Below are 16,836 nucleotides of genomic sequence, written 5' to 3' on the forward strand. Positions count from 1 at the left end.
AGTCAAATAGAAAAAAAAATCGATGATGACGCATTAAAATATTTTGATACGAGCTCAATCAACTTTATTCTTCGAACACGAGAATAGAGAAGAGTCGAGGCGTAATATCGAAAGTCTCGCTCGATCGCGATATTAATTCTCGCTCAATCGACCAATTGCGATGGACGTCGCGGATAGAGGATGATAGGGAATTGTGAGGGCACGTGCTAGAGGGCGCGAGAGGAGGATTTTGTTGCGATCGCGCGCGACGTACGCAGGAATTCCGGTAAGAGACCACGCGAATTTATTTTTTTGCTCAGGGGACGTACGGAGAGAGTCATCCACGCGAGAAGCGAGCAATCGCGGGATCCTGGCGCAATGTGGCCCACACCACGCCGTGTTCCACGCTAGATCCGGTTATCTCGTCAGCGAGTGCTCGACGAACAGCGTCGACCGGCAGGCTCGCGCGCGAGACTGCCTGTGCCAGCGTGCCCATTGGCGTGTAGTCCTACGAATCCTGGTGGACGTCGGTGGACGTCGGTGAATGGTGTGGACGTGCTCCACGTCTGTTGGAGTCTGTGATGGCGGCGTTGTTGAAGGTTAGTGCTCGTCGAATAAACAAATTTCGAAGGAAAGGAGGCGCGGATTCGTCCCCGAGCGAGGACTCCGTCCCGCGAGCAGGGGTCGACCGCGGTTATCTCGCGGCGAACCCTCGCGATAACGGGTGCGTCCCGACCATGCGGAACGGCCAGCACCGATATTCAAACTGTTCGATATCGCGATTCGAAACATTTTTTTTGTTTATCGCATCGACGATATCGTATTCGCATTGCTCCGATTCGACGATTGATCAAATTCACGTCGAATATGCGATCGAACGTTCCCCGAAGACTGCTCATTTTCCCACTCCTCGAGATATCGTTTATTTACTACAACGATATAATTAAAAAGTTATCACTTTTTATTTGCCTGCAAGTAAAGAGAATTCTGCAAGTAAAAATTCAATACACTGAGTGAAGAGCTAATGATATTTTTGTTCCTTTATGATTAGTAAATTGTTATTCCAAAATTGTATTTGTGTTTTAAAAGTGATATTACAAAATTTGAATGATTCAAAACATTCATACTGGATAATTTAGTTTTTGAGTTGTGTTCTTGTTATAGCAAAGTGATAACTTGAGCCCTTGTCATTTTTTATGTCGTTTTGACATGCAGTATTGATATTTAGGATAGAACACAAATTACATTCGAGGACAAATGGCCGTTAATGCGTCCGATCATATTGAAACTGCTCAAGCAGGAGTCAGTGACGCACAAGGAATGGCAGGAATTATTTTACTCTGTTCATGTATGCCTGTGGGATGACAAAGGGCCTCCAAAGTTACATGATGCCTTGCAAGATGATATAATGGATTTTATACAACAAGCTCAACAGGTAAAAAAATGAGTAAAGCTTGTTTTAAGATCAAAATTTTTGATGCATTTTAAATAACTGAATACCTTACTTTGTACAGAGAGTTTTAGCGCATCAAGAAGAACAGGCACTGTTGAAAGCGTATATTGCTGAGTGGAGGAAGTTTTTTACTCAATGTAACTATTTACCAACACCGTTTAGGCAACTAGAAACGTATCTCGCAGGAAAAACTAGCTCTGGCGCGCAGAAGAAGAATCAGCCTGATGACATTGTTAGAAAGGTGAACGACTTAAGTATTATTTGATATGCAATATAATTATAATTAATATCTTATAACATCTTTTGTGACTTCAAAATTTTCTATTATACAGCTAATGTTGGACAGTTGGAATCAAAGTATATTCAATGAAATAAAACAAAGGCTCCAGGATGCAGCTATGAGATTAGTGCGAGCTGAAAGAAACGGCGAGGCGTTTGATTCTCAACTTGTTATCGGCGTTAGAGAATCTTATGGTAATAAATAAATCATATCTACAATTTTAAATAATAAAATGTATTTTTTTTTTAAATAATATAATATGTTGTAACGTTTCAGTGAATTTATGTTCAAATCCTACGGATAAACTTCAAATATACAGAGAAAATTTTGAGGCGGCGTATATACAAGCTACTGAAGCGTTTTATTGGGTAAAATCACCAGAATATCTGGCTAAGCATGGTGTAGAAAATTATATGCGTTACGCTGATGCAAAGTTAAGAGAAGAGGAGGCGCGCGCTCAGAAATACTTGGAGCCGAATACCGCGAGTATGCAACGATTAACGGACTGTTGTGTAAAAGTGTTAGTTGCATCTTTTCAAACAGCAATACTCGCAGAGTGTCCACAAATGATTCAACATAATCAAACAGATAGTAAGTAATTGTTAATTCTTTGGTTTACAATGAATTTTAATATCACTTTAGCACTTATTAACGAGAGCAAATAATTGCAGAACTTCGTCTCATGCTGAAGTTAATGGATAGAGTGGCGCCCGACGGCGTCACTCCTATGTTGAGAAATTTGGAAGAACATATCGCGAGCGCAGGTCTAGCGGATATGATGGAAGCTGTGGATGTTATTACTCAAGATTCCGAGAAATACGTGGAAAGACTGTTAGATCTTTTCCATAGATTTTCCACGCTCGTTAAAGATGCGTTCGATGATGATCCGCGATTTCTTACAGCACGAGATAAAGCTTATAAGCTCGTTGTAAATGACGCTACGGTATTTAAATTAGAATTGCCTACTCGGCAGGGCTCTGGAATCGGTGGCGCGTCTGTTTTAAATAATAGACCTATTACTAATAACAATGGACTAGCCGAATCAAAGTGTCCGGAACTCTTAGCGAATTTCTGTGATATGCTTCTTAGAAAAACACCACTCAGTAAGAAACTAACTACTGATGAAATCGAAAGTAAATTGAAGGATGTGGTCAGTATATGCGTGGAGATAACTATATCTATATAAATTGGAAATGTTTTTGGTGAAATTTATTCTATATTGCATTTCATTTTAGCTGTTGGTGTTAAAATACGTTCAAAATAAGGATGTATTTATGCGTTATCATAAGGCGCATTTAACTAGACGGTTAATATTAGATACAACAACAGATTCAGAGAAAGAAGAGAATATGGTAGATATGCTTCGTGAAGTCGGTATGCCCGCGGACTTCGTTAATAAATTAGCCCGTATGTTCCAAGATATTAAAGTATCTCAGGACTTGAATCAACAATTTAAAGAACAATGTCGAGCTGCTATTGCAGATAGCATAAATATTAAGGTAGCTACATATATTGCACATTGCACGTTTTTATTTGAGATCTTAAGATTTAAGATATTGAAAAAGAAAAGATATAAAAAAGATTTTTGAAAAATATTTCAAAATATTAATCTGCTATATTGCAGATTCTCAACGCAGGTGCATGGGCCAGGGGTAGCGAACGTGTCACTGTGAGTTTGCCGCTTCAATTGGAAGATTATATTCCGGAGGTTGAAGAATTTTATAAAAAAAAGCATAGTGGACGGAAGTTGCAATGGCATCATCATATGTCAAACGGCACGGTACTTCATACAATATACAATTTCTATGCTTGTACAATGTTTCGAAACATGTTAATTCTAATTTGTTATATAACGCATATTTCATTGCGTGTGAATGTTTCAGATAACGTTTGCAAATAAAGTGGGACGCTTTGATATAGATGTAACAACTTTCCAAATGGCGGTGTTGTTCGCCTGGAATCAACGACCCAACGAAAAGATCTCGTATGAGAATCTCCGGTTGGCCACCGAGCTTCCGGATCCCGAGTTAAGACGGACTCTGTGGTCTTTGTGTGCCTTTCCGAAGTTAAAACGACAACTTCTTTTGGTAGAACCGCATGCTGCTACTCCGAAAGATTTTGCGCACGATACGAGATTTTGGGTTAATCAAGAATTCGCTATTGTGTTAGTATTGATTTTTTAAATAAGAAATGTCACACAATGTGCAATGAGTAACAATCTCATTGTATTTCTTAATTTGATATTCATATATAAACAATATAACGTACAATTTGTCCTGAAAACAATATTGATTAACTTATTAATTGCAAATTTCTATATTAGAAAAAATGGCAAGATGCAAAAGCGAGGGAAAATAAATTTGATAGGACGTCTTCAATTATCAACAGAACGTAGCAGAGAAGAGGATAATCAATCTATTGTACAACTTAGAATATTACGGGTTCAGGTATTGTATAAATTTTTTAAGTAGTGTGACAATCATGTCCATATACCAATGAAAAATGCTGATCGACGTTTATCCAATTTAATATTGAAAATAATAATTCTCATATTTTTGTGTAATTACAGGAAGCTATCATCAAGATCTTAAAGATGCGCAAGAAGATAACCAACGCGCAACTACAGACCGAACTAGTGGATATATTGAAAAATATGTTTTTGCCAAGTAAAAAAATGATAAAGGAACAAATCGAATGGCTCATTGAACACAAATATATTCGAAGACACGACGATGATATTAATACTTTTGTGTATATGGCATAACACGGGATTATATATACATGCGAGATTGTTCGCATTCTGTGGTTAATATTATATTTTTATAAAAAAAAAGATTTAGTTTTCTCATTTGTGAGGATATGTTTGAATCCATCACATTACGCGATTATGTTTCACTTGTTTTCTTACAGTGCAGTGAAAAGAAAAGAAGGACGATATACTACTGCAATCTTGAGATAAAAGTCGATAGGACAAATTGCAATCACCTCTACCCGACAATTGCCGACTATTATACGTGAATAAAGTGAAATGTATAGCAAAATTGGAAAGTGTCGTAATAATAATAAGAAAGATGTACAATACCGTATTACATGATGAAAATAGCATTTATCGTTTTATTTTGAGCATCGATCTATATTAATCTAATTAGAGAAGAGAAAGTGGATTGAATTGAAAGAAGAATTCTGTATGTATATACATGGCATTAATCATTTATACTTAGCTAAAAAATATTCCTGAAATGTTTTTATATTTTTTTCCTTATCTGTACTTTAACTAAATTTGTCAAAAGCTTCTGTTGTACATTATCAATACACAGCAACAATTTGGCACTAAAAATATAGATAGATCCTTGCACAAATCTGAACGACAGTGCACGTATATATGTACATTGCATTAAATTCAATCGTAAACAAAAAATTCGCATATACTTGAATAAATAAATATATATGTATGTATGCATGTATATATATGTATATGTGTATATATATATATATATATATATATATATATATATATATACTATATAATGTTTTACATATGGATTTACTCATTGCTAATTAGATGTGGACTACTGCAAAACATTCGTTCGGACATTCTTTACACGATATAACACTCTTGATTTAGCTCTAAAATTTATAATTAAATTTGCGGACGGCGTTCGAAGAGATATTCATAATTTTCTTTTCCAGAATACACATTTAAAAGCCCGACGAATAACGTTGTCTAATGGCCTACAATACTTTAATGCATATAAGCATGTATACCTCGCAACACCAAACTTGATTTTAACGGTGATAGAAATATGTGTGTATTTGTACCACGATTTTTCTACATCTGAAACAGTCACGATGATTCGAATCGTCGGAATAAGTCAGAAAAAATAGTTATTTAAGCAAATAACGACGGTTATATGTATAAAGCTTTTATATAACTTCAATAAGTGAAGGACGAGTGTATGGTATAAAATCTCAATGAATTAAATGACAGAGTATTTCATAACTGTGTACAATATGTCCTTATCGAATCGATTGCCATTTTATCCATTATTATTATTATTATACAGAAAAACGCAATAAATTTCACGCGGCAACAAGTAGCACTTATACATCAGGCTACATATACATGTATATAATATATATACATATATATATGTGTGTATATATAATATATATCAGAATTTTAACGTAAAATAAAATTTATATTTATATTTTCTTCTCTTTGATACAAATCATTTGTACATTATTTTCTCTGGTGTAATAATTATTCGTATATTATATATTATTTGTTTAGGATTTTCGGAATTGTTCGATAAAGAAAAGAATTAAATGACGCGAAACGGTTTTACGCCATTTCATCGCCAGAAGAATGTAAACGGTAATCACACTATACAAAAGTAAGTGTTGCTATAAAGTATTTATAAATATTCAACAATTATTTTTAGGTCACAGATCTTGCATAATACGTATTTTTCACGTACAGAACAATATATACATATACACAATCACCACACTGTCTCGGCATAAATCAGTAACGCTGATATGATCACATACATCTCTCTAGCTTATTTTTTACTAACTTAATCCTTTTAAAGAGCTGAGTGATAACAATAAGTTTTCGTAAACTTCATTAACAAGAGACCATAGAGATATAGCTTTTAAGAATAGCATGTAACGTTCAAGCTAATGTGAACTAGCTTTCTACGGAAAACACAGAACGAAGAACCACAATATTTTTAGAATAATACATTCGTATACACATACATATCACATACATATTAATGCCATATATTTCCGTAGACTTTCACATGCATGCAGCATAAAATGAAAAATTTAACAGATAAATCTTGAAAGAATTTCTTGAAACGGAAAAAGAAATATATGAGAACAGATAATGAAAAAAATGAACTCAAATTTTTTGATTTGATTGATTATTCTAACATTAGTATCATTTGTGACTTTACAACAAGATTGTTATGCATTATGTGCTGTTTAAGAATACAAGTAACACACAATATGAGAGGTAGAATTGCAAAATCTCTGAATATATTTTTAACGATTTTTTTTCTTGTCGCATAATCGTTAGCTTAATCAGATCGGACGTAACTTCTCACGATATGCAATTATTAACACTGAGTGAGAAACGTAGAAATAATATAGGCCAAGTTTGAAATTTCTCAAAATCCCACTATGTAGATTTTAAGAGATGAAGCGCAAGCATACCTTTCACGAATTCTTGATAGATAAACGCAAACGAATTCTAACTAATCTTGATCGGTATGTAACAACGGATATTTATAGATTGTTAGTATTTCATAGATCATTGCTATTCGCGGGAAACTTGGTAGATATCAGACATTGCGTCGTCTATATCGCACCAAGCTGTAATTTTTTCACAACATATTACTTTCGTTAATTAGGTATCAGCCGCGCAATCAATTTTGAATTGCAACTCCGATATAATACTAATTTAAAGTCGCTCGCTAGTTCCTTTCGCTCTAACTTGTATCTGGCTTTTTATCAGGGCATAAAAATATATGGTATGACAAATTTTAAGACGCGGAATAAAATATTAGTGTTCCGGGCATCGCGTGTGTTGAATGCGAGGTGTATTTTTTGCTGGATTTGCGCTCTCGCAAACGTGCACAACTATGCCTGGCTGACCCGATCCTCCTGGATGTATCTCGTGCGTGCCGCCTACAATATTAATAATTTACGTAAAATGCGACAAGTACAAATTTGAAATAATAAGAATCGATAGTAACCTGCAGATAAATTGGCTATAGCGGCTAATAGGCATAGCGGCTAATAGATCGTAATTAACGAGTGGCTCTCCTTCCTCACGTGGCTCCCAACCGACCGGCGGAGAAGCGGGAGGAGATATGAGGAACTGTTTGGTAAGTGCAGGTGGGTGAAGATGTTGATCCTCTAAGTCTACAAGTAATAAATTTATTTAGAAAACGTTTCTCATGAATATGTGAACTTTCTTTTCTTTATTAATTTTATCATTGTGATGATGCATTAATTCTAGAATCCTATAACAATTACTTACCTATAGGCGTCACTGGTTGTGCAAAGTAACAATTAATATCAGTTTCCCCAAAATGTGATTGATGCAGCTGTATCCTTGCGTTTGCTGCAGCACTAGGGGAATTATAATTTACCCTCATTCTTCTGAAGGATCTAAAGTACTGAAACGTAGCGTCACCTCCAAACTGTTTGAAAAGATTTTCTATGGCCAACTGTAAAGACATACCATCGCACAATGTGAGACAGGTACCCTATTACTTCACAGTATATGTATATCATACAAAATAAATATTACCTTTAAATCGTCACACTTGAAAACTCTGGGATCTACATTCGTAACGATTACAGAAGTTGGTAGATCTTCGTCGTGAACCAACTCGTCGATCGATCTAATATTTGCATCTTCTGTTTCCCCCTCAAATTTGAACTCTAACTGTGCATAATTTGGATGCAAGTTTGGTAAGCCATCCACTTCATTAATTATTATGTTTTCGGTATCTTCCAGATCATCCTCATCTACGGTATCTCTACTGCTGCGTTTCTCTTCCATTTTTATTTCCTGCTCTGCTTGAAAATATATGGGAATTGTCAAGTATTAAAAAAAAGTTCGAGACTTTATAAAAGTTTTTATGCAATATTAATTTCAATATGTGTGTGTGTACGAAATGAAATAGAAAAATTACTTAAAAATAATTAAGACGTTTTAATATTGGCATATTAATAATTAATGTAAGAGTGACGTGAGTATATAGATTCGCTTTATCGACCACGCAGGTATTCGTTCCGTTGCAGCCAGCTCGAATAAAAGTATATACCATATACGTTCCGATGTTGTCGCGAAGGCTATTCGCGGAAATATTCATCTTACTTTGCCGAAATTCGTAGAGTAACGGATGACGGTGCCAGGCGTTCCGCTTACCTCTCGACGACGAGGAAGAAACCCAGCGAGCGATCTGGATGTTCTGAAGGTGCTGCTTCGTCACGGGTATATTTACGTTTCACCACGTACGCGAAGTCTACTCCATCTCGGTGAATCTAGTCACCGCGTCACCCCGACATCGGCATCCCCGCGTTCGCGTTTCAATGCCGACCGACGTGTTTCCTCACCGACGGCGTTCGCTATTTCATCACCGCGACGTAGCCGCACGTCATCGTCGATTTTCAGAGCAGCAGGAGCAGTGAACAATTCGCGCGTCCCGTCCGTATCGCGATCCGATCGAATGCCATGGTCAGGTTAGGTTGCGTGCAAGAATAGAGCTGTTAAAAACCAATTGGACAATATTGCCCAACCTACCTTCCATCGGACATGCCGGCTGATTGGCTGTCAAACGAAGGATCTCTAGAAACTCCTAGAGCAGTTTTACAAATTTCTATCCGGTGGTCAATTAAAATTTTCTATAACTTTTCGAAACCCGCAGCATTGGGTGTATCTTGATGTACAGTATAACTGATGATTGGTTCTTACTTTTCGATCCAACCAATCATTTTCAATTGCTACTTAGCTGCTCAATGAACATTGCGCATCTGGATGCACCCACTACTGACATTTAAAAATTTGAACTGACATTTAAAATTTCAATTGTTGTCGATAGCGTAATTGTATTTTCTTTATTTAGCGATGGTGTTTTTACATCTTTTAACGTGTAGGTCGTATAAATATGTAGATACGTAAATTTAAATATTTATATTTGAAACACGTGCATACTGTTATATGAAAAATATGATCTTTACAAATTGCAATTTAATATTTGTTTTATTATCTATATTATATAGATACGATATTGCTACATTGATCTCAGTATAGTATATTGCACACAAAAATTATTCTCCTAAATTATTTAACAGCTAACGAAATTTTTTATCGTGTGTATACATAAGTATAATTTCTGAGAGCCAATAGCAGCAATAATCTGTAAATTTTTAATTTCGATAGTCAACACACTGGTCATGCATGTATAAATACTTTGCATAAATAATAATTATTAACAAAGATAATTGCTATGATTTAGCAATAGCTAATGCTTGGCATTAGCTCAACACGTTTTTGAGACACTTTCATATATATATATATATATATCTTTATAATCTGAATTGAACGTTTTTACGTTTAAACCTATAGCTTATAAAAAATACGTAGAAAAAGATTGCACAAGTCTCTTTGTTATAATACATGCATACTGATAAAATGTGCATTATATGCACATTGCAATTGTGTAAATTTTTTCTCTCGTATTTATCGATTAAAAAAATTTAGTTTTACTAAAACATTGACTAGGTCGATGAACATCGCGATTAAAATAATGCCTGCGACATTAATGATTCTTTCAACAAGAAATCATTGTACCTACAATAATAACTACATATTGATTACGAGATAAATGCAAATTACATACAAATCGCATTGCGTATGTTATTTCACTTTGATACAAACGTAAAAGTTTCTCGCTAAAAAAGTTTTAGACATGTGCAGAGCAAAGCAAAAATACACTGATACACTAGATTAATCTCTTTTTTGTAGTCACTTATGCATCCGTTGCATTATGCGATATTTAATACTCAATGAAAAGCATTTGCTTAATAATATATAAATTATTCTACAATCCTCTTTTTATTTAACAATTAATACTTTACGTTTCACACAACAGGATTTGTACTTGCATACATGTGACATGCACATGTATGTCATCTAACTCGAATGTCGTCCACACATGTCTATCGCAATTAAAATTAATATCACCATGACGAAAAAAAGCATTTACAAACAACTATATCGTTGCGCGTAAAGAGCCTTATTGTAGTGTGCAACCGCTTGCGTTCTTCGGCTCCTTGTTGCTTTGATGAACTGCCTCTTCTTTAACCGGCGGCAAATTCTGCTCCTTTTCCGCTTTCGCCGCCGCTACAGCAGCTAGTGTTTTATACGTACCCAAATTCCAGATAGGATTTGGTGACGGCATTTGAAAATCGATAGGACTGACCAAGCCATAAGTAGCTTTAGTATCCAAGGCTGGAACTTCTCCCGGTATTGTATGATGATATCTAGTGTTTAAATTCGGATTAAAGCATTGTTTGAACGTCATACATTTTGAAATATAGTGCGTCGCATTGAAATAATAACAACGAAATAATTACATTAAACCGTTTTCTCGATTACACTTATCGAGAGTGAGCTTCACTATGGGCGCCAAGCGTCTAAACACGGCGTGCTGATCCGGTTTCACGCGAGGTGCAGGCCCGTTCGTTTTCCCGTATTCTTGACAGAGCGCTTTCGCCTTCTTTAAACATGAATCACTTTCCTGCATCGCTCGTATCGCTTCGCCGCACTTATCCATTGCCAACAAGTTTTCACCGCAATAATTGTAAGCCTAAAAAAATTGGAGCATGAGTTTAAAAGCGTAAACAATAACAAAAAATAATAACAAATACATGTATTCTCGATCGCAATAGCTGATTATCAATTTTTACAATCTTATCTTTGTTATGTATCTGACTTACGTAAGATTGATAAAATGCTGATTTAAGCTCTAAATATTTCGTCCATTGAGCGGATATTTCTGCCTTGAATGGACGAAGAGTATTGGCAGCATCCAAAAACAACTTACTGGTCTCATTGGCTAAAGCTGATATCAAGCTAGAATTATGTTTGAGTTCTACCGCTCTAGCCACCGTCACTATAAAAAAAAATGATAAAGAGATCATGTAAGCACATTTAGGTACTTATTAGCATCACGTTCATGCATACCAACCTTCTTGTGCTTCCGCTGTGCATTGATTAACGTATGCATTTAGTACCCGAGGATCTAAATCACTTCCCAAGGGTGGAGGATTAGCCAATTGTGGCAAAAATTCAGTCTGCACGAAGGTAAATATTCCGGCGGCCCTTCTTAACATGCTGTGCACTTCTTTAGCCTCGTCCATCGTTATACTGTAATTATTATATGTATATTAATAAATTATAAAAAATTAAAAAAAAAATTTTTTAATTTTTTCTTTATATAATAATAAACGTTAAAGATTATTTATAAAAATCTTCTTGTTTAATTAATACTTACTCATCTTTTGCAGCAATCATTGCTGCATGTTTCATAAACCAGAGGCCTACATTGACACTCATGTTAGCTGCTTCATAAACAGAATCGGCACTGGAGCTTTAGTAACAAATTTTTAATTAAAAACTTTGATAACACTTTTCTCAGATTTGAAATTATTTCGTTAAATATTTTTTTCATAATTACAATGTGCCACCACCAAGTAATGTATGTGTCCATTTGAACACAAGAGCATTTCTGAGCTTGCTAGGATTTGGTCTGCCGACGTGCTGCGCCTCTTCCTCAGATGGTTTGACTTCCCATAAAAATCCATACAGCAAACTTAAGTAACTGAGAAATGCAGGGTCTATCGTGTCGCTGGTATTGTTTGCATTTCTTATCAACTCCAGAAGTCTGGCTCTTGATAGCTTTAAGTCACTGAAAATACAAATGTCTCTTAACAAAAAGAAACCTTTATTATTATTTTTTTTTTTAGAGAGAGAATTTTAGATACAAGAAAGATAAATGCAAAATTGATATTGCTGGTTTGATTGATATTATAATGCAAATGTGAATGGATTTAACAATTATACATTCGTGTGATAGTTATCGGACATCGTAGACTTCAGCGATCTAAAAAAATCGTCAACAAGTGGCGACCGCGAAATGCGCAATATATGATTTATATCAGAAATCTCTTAACCTGCAAAGTTTCCTGGTGGCGTCCGTAGAATTGGCCACTTTCAACTCAAACTTTTGATTAGCAGTCGCTTTTAACACATTACGATGAAACCAATGCGCCATTGCGTTGCTCGAGTCTCGTGAGAGCCACGTTCGGCGATCGGCAGTCCCGATCTGGACCTTGGTCTTGTCACGCTTGTCACTTTCGACAGATAAGGTAATATAAAACGGAGCAGCGTCACAACCGCCGCGCTAATGGAAGAGCTACTCCACTTTCCATGGAACGCGTCGTGAATGTCGTGATTGAGCCTACGCATAATAATTGATAATACACGTGAAAGAAAAAGAAAGTAATCAATAATTAAAGTGGATGAATCACGACAAGTAATCGCGTATTGTTATAAATATATAATATTTTTTTAATTTACAAAAAAAAGGAATAAAAAAATAAAAATAAACTTGCATTAACAAAACACACATATTTAATGTAATGTCTTTCCGCATCCATATACATATATTAAATTAACGATAACTTTATAAAGAATCATAATTTCAAGAATTTTGAACAAGGTTTTAACCACAAAAATCACAAAAATTGATAAAGCAACAGGAGAACATAATCGGCAAGATTACGTTATCTAAAAATCCAAAAATTGTTCAAACTTTTATTTAAATTAATATCCTATCTTTTTTAATTACGTGTAACTGCATTTTGCCAATTTTTTAAGAATTTAATTTCTCACATTTTTCTCTTATATATGTATATATATTTTTTTGTCTCTCTTTTTTTTCTCAAACCACATTTAGTAGAAATTGCCGAAACTCAAATCCCAATTAACAAAGATTCAAAAAGAGATCCTAAAGTCCTTTTTTACCGACTAAACGATTAATTTTTGCGTACGCCGTTTTTTCTAATTGCATTTGCAGATTTGAAAATCCTTCTCCACAATTAAAGTATAGACAATAATGTATAAAGAATGCAACAATTTTATAAGAAAAACAAAAAAAATTGGAAATAATTTTCCAATTTTCGCAGACACCGTTCTTTTAATTGCATTTACAAATTTAAAAATCCTTCTCCTCAATCAAAGTATAGACATTAATGTATCTCACAGTAATCCACTTTATACCGAAAACGTTAAATTTATATCTTTTTTATCTAATCTTACTAGCTCAACATAACATCTAGAGCTGTCAACGGGTACCAATATTCGCTTTATACAAATATTTGACGGTCTTTTTCTACAAAACAAGTGTACTATGAGGTGCAAATTAGACGCCGGAATAACGTAGAATTTCCGAAATTTGGCTTAGAAGTCTAATATAAAAGATTAGTGTCTGCAAAAATTTGTGAGCTTACGTAATTATTTCCAATTTTTTTTTGTTTTTCTTATAAAACTGTTGCATCCGTTATACATTACTATCTATAATACTTTAAATTAGAGAAGAATTTTTGCAATTAGAAGAAACGGCGTACGCAAAAATTAACGTTCAGTCGGTAAAAAAGGATCAACTTTAGAATCCCCTTACCACATTTAGCCGAGACTCAAACCACATTTAAAAATTGCACATAACCTTAATTTACTTTTTAATTGTAATCTGTTAAATATAAAGCTGTCATATTAAAGCTGTGTTTCACGATATCGCTGTTTTCTTAAGTAAAATCACAGTCACGACACGTCAATATCTAGGTACGATGCGCATGCTTAGTGTACGTACGCCCAAAATTGGTGTAACTTCATGTGGAAGACATTTTATGACGCCGAGCGTATGCGCATGCTATATATAGATAGTTGCCGACATTAGGCGTCCGTGTACGCAGCTCTCTCTCGTCTCGCGTTTGCTCGCGTGGAATTTTTTCTCGTTCGTACGGCGTTACATTTACTCTGGCGTCTTTCGAGGAAGAGGTAAGAGACTGGAATTGATTCTTGTTCGCGCGTAAAGGTCGTATTGACGAATGTGACCACGCGATAACGTGACCGGAATCGTGCGATCGACTTCTCGCGAGAAGCTACTTCGCAGCAGGTTCGCGAGGAACGATCGTGAAGGCAGTTCTACCCTGTGATCCGGATGCTGCGTATGCAATATGGGCCGCGAAGTTGGACACGCGGTCAATAAAGATCGCTGACAATTGCCTACGATTCGTACGAACAATTTAAATTCGCCATATGGCGGTGAACGAATATTGATGCCGGGAATAGGCGCGTCCTTGAATGGCGGTGATGGTTTATCTGTAAACTCTTCGGCCCGGAAATAATCGCAGTCGATAAATCCTTAAAACGTCGCTGACAAAAGCACCAAAGTGTTTGTAACGTTTTCACGTAAAATAATGTGCAGTTTGACAATGGGAAATCGATGATATAACAACTTTTATTTGTATAAACAAAACAAATAAATACATAGAAATAAAAAATAAAAAATATATAGAATTTTATATATAGTTATGTTACACTTATAAGACTGAGGATTATATTTTTTACACACGCAAAAAGTCACAAAATATTTCCAAAGTTAAGAGAGAGAGAGAGAGAGAGAGAGAGAGAGAGAGAGACAAATTATAACGATTATCAAATGAAACACTTCAAATTGAACTTTATTGTGAGCATAGTGAATGTAATGACCATGAAAGTGTTAAAGAAATGAAATATTTTTTCAGACATTAATTTTCTCCTATAATATCAATATTTTAGTATAATAAAAATGATTGTGCTGTTTCGAAACAAAATGTATAATGTTTAAAAATAATGTATGATTTAGCAGAATTATTTTGCAAATTACTACAAGTTTTATTGGCTTGACATTTTGTAGATTACTTCTGTTTTATCATTTTCAACCTTGTGATAAAGTAAACATTCGACTGTTGCATTAGATAATTATTAGATACAATGTGCAACATTCTATATATATGAATTTGTATATATCATTTAGTTAGGTAATACAAAAAACCAAAATAATAATAGTTAATTATATAAGTAACATATAAAGTTAAAAAATATACTTATAGTGAAAGTGATTTAAAGTCCAATTATTAATTTGTGCCAACAATATTTACAGTATTTTATTGACATGTATTATTATTATAGTAATGTTAGTTAAAAAGAAATTAGAGACAGCAAATCGTACAGTTAAAAATTTTATTATAAACAATTCTGTCATTTAAATTATATACCATTTAAATTAAAAATTCAGTTAAAATTATTCTAGGAAGATAAAACAAATATCTTGAATTACAGATGGGTGAGCCGTTGGGTTTGAGTAACAGCGAAGTTCGTAAGCTTTGCAAAACACCAGATCCCTCTACAAATGGGTTTATAATGCAACAAACAATGTATCGTATAAAAGATCCAAGAAGATCCTTACCCTTCTATACTGAAGTCCTCGGAATGACCTTATTGCAAAAGCTGGATTTTCCAGAAATGCAATTCTCTCTGTATTTTCTCGGATATGAGGACCAGAAGGAAGTACCACTTGATCGTAGAGAAAGTATCGAATGGACATTCCGTAGAAAAGCAACTATAGAGTTAACTCAGTAAGTTTAATATACACAATTGTGTTTACAACATTATGAAATTTTATGAGAGTTAATGTATTTTTACATAGAAGATAAATGTATAATTTTAGCAATTGGGGAACAGAAACAGATCCAGATGTAAAATATTATAATGGAAATGCAGATCCCAAGGGATTTGGTAAGAAAATTTTAAGTGCTTTAATCATTCTTAAAATTATATTATTTAAGTTATAAATCAAACTAGGATGTATGTAAAAAGAAACTAAATTGTTTCTTTTTCTTAAAATACAGGTCACATTGGAATAGCAGTACCTGACGTTGACAAGGCGTGTCAAAGGTTTGAGATGTATGGTGTGGAATTTGTGAAGAAACCAAATGATGGCAAGATGAAGGGAATAGCCTTTATTAAAGACCCCGATGGTTACTGGATTGAAATCCTGCATGGCGCTAACATTGCCAATTACATGTTAGGTGCTTAATATATATCTTGCGCCGGAGCAATAAGTCCCTAAATTCAATGTAATTCAATGTATTGGATGTAATGTTCTACTATGTAACAATCAGAGATCATTATCAAACTTCGGTATATATATTATATAAACTCAGTATAGATGTGAGAAACCAGAACCACTATATAAGTTAACGCGAGTGAAATGATACGTATTTATGCGCACTATATATCTTCTAGCACACGATTGTACATTTTTTTTAATATTATTACATTATGTTGTATGTATAGAGTAATGTACTGTTTACAGAATTCTCGAACTAATAAAATCAAAATATTTATTTTCCGTTTCCAAACGGTCGATATTTTACTGCATGATACATGCTTGTGAATACTGATCAGATTAAAGTCATGTATTAATATTTATTTAAA

At 34.5% G+C, this 16,836-nt stretch overlaps 4 protein-coding genes across 5 annotated transcripts; 2 read left to right on the forward strand and 2 right to left on the reverse strand.

Annotated features, from left to right (window-relative positions):
* Positions 1–115: 115 nt before the first annotated feature.
* On the forward strand, positions 116–4,943 carry LOC105193415 (cullin-5). 2 transcript variants are annotated; one of them, XM_026132106.2, is made up of 12 exons: positions 561–578; positions 1,208–1,414; positions 1,494–1,673; positions 1,765–1,906; positions 1,989–2,303; positions 2,384–2,862; positions 2,948–3,211; positions 3,337–3,492; positions 3,596–3,876; positions 4,036–4,159; positions 4,282–4,517; positions 4,623–4,943. In XM_026132106.2, the coding sequence occupies exons 1-11, from the start codon at positions 561–563 to the stop codon at positions 4,474–4,476; spliced, it is 2,361 nt and encodes a 786-aa protein (XP_025987891.1). In that variant the 3' UTR covers positions 4,477–4,517; positions 4,623–4,943. The 2 variants fall into 2 exon arrangements, with proteins under 2 accessions (XP_025987890.1, XP_025987891.1); XM_026132105.2 differs by having other exon boundaries at positions 116–578; positions 4,282–4,943.
* A 947-nt stretch (positions 4,944–5,890) lies between these two features.
* LOC105204628 (protein sarah) lies at positions 5,891–9,172 on the reverse strand. The gene is given in 6 exon segments (XM_026132104.2): positions 5,891–7,406; positions 7,475–7,505; positions 7,507–7,643; positions 7,762–7,951; positions 8,035–8,303; positions 9,034–9,172. Coding segments are annotated over 6 exon segments (759 nt in total). The 5' UTR covers positions 9,041–9,172; the 3' UTR covers positions 5,891–7,281.
* A 155-nt stretch (positions 9,173–9,327) lies between these two features.
* Positions 9,328–12,709, reverse strand: LOC105204630 (BRO1 domain-containing protein BROX). Its single transcript, XM_026132035.2, has 7 exons — positions 12,468–12,709; positions 11,972–12,202; positions 11,789–11,884; positions 11,483–11,661; positions 11,232–11,407; positions 10,869–11,101; positions 9,328–10,775 (listed from the first exon to the last, which is right to left on the reverse strand). The coding sequence occupies exons 1-7, from the start codon at positions 12,566–12,568 to the stop codon at positions 10,529–10,531; spliced, it is 1,263 nt and encodes a 420-aa protein (XP_025987820.1). The 5' UTR covers positions 12,569–12,709; the 3' UTR covers positions 9,328–10,528.
* Positions 12,710–14,204: 1,495 nt separating this feature from the next.
* Positions 14,205–16,760, forward strand: LOC105204629 (lactoylglutathione lyase). Its single transcript, XM_011173776.3, has 4 exons — positions 14,205–14,352; positions 15,679–15,974; positions 16,067–16,134; positions 16,248–16,760. The coding sequence occupies exons 2-4, from the start codon at positions 15,679–15,681 to the stop codon at positions 16,433–16,435; spliced, it is 552 nt and encodes a 183-aa protein (XP_011172078.1). The 5' UTR covers positions 14,205–14,352; the 3' UTR covers positions 16,436–16,760.
* Positions 16,761–16,836: the final 76 nt, after the last annotated feature.

The sequence above is a fragment of the Solenopsis invicta genome, chromosome 3 (genome assembly GCF_016802725.1).
Source record: "Solenopsis invicta isolate M01_SB chromosome 3, UNIL_Sinv_3.0, whole genome shotgun sequence".
Classification (NCBI taxonomy): domain Eukaryota; kingdom Metazoa; phylum Arthropoda; class Insecta; order Hymenoptera; family Formicidae; genus Solenopsis; species Solenopsis invicta.

Coding starts and splice junctions, on each gene's coding strand:
- LOC105193415 (XM_026132105.2), top strand. Junction 2,863..2,947: donor AAAGTAAATTGAAGGATGTG/GTCAGTATATGC, acceptor ATTTCATTTTAG/CTGTTGGTGTTAAAATACGT. Junction 3,212..3,336: donor CAGATAGCATAAATATTAAG/GTAGCTACATAT, acceptor GCTATATTGCAG/ATTCTCAACGCAGGTGCATG.
- LOC105204630 (XM_026132035.2), bottom strand. CDS start 12,568: ATGGCGCATTGGTTTCATCGTAATGTGTTAAAAGCGACTGCTAATCAA. Junction 11,885..11,971: donor TTACTTGGTGGTGGCACATT/GTAATTATGAAA, acceptor TTGTTACTAAAG/CTCCAGTGCCGATTCTGTTT. Junction 11,662..11,788: donor ATGATTGCTGCAAAAGATGA/GTAAGTATTAAT, acceptor TAATAATTACAG/TATAACGATGGACGAGGCTA.
- LOC105204629 (XM_011173776.3), top strand. CDS start 15,679: ATGGGTGAGCCGTTGGGTTTGAGTAACAGCGAAGTTCGTAAGCTTTGC. Junction 15,975..16,066: donor GCAACTATAGAGTTAACTCA/GTAAGTTTAATA, acceptor GTATAATTTTAG/CAATTGGGGAACAGAAACAG. Junction 16,135..16,247: donor TGCAGATCCCAAGGGATTTG/GTAAGAAAATTT, acceptor CTTAAAATACAG/GTCACATTGGAATAGCAGTA.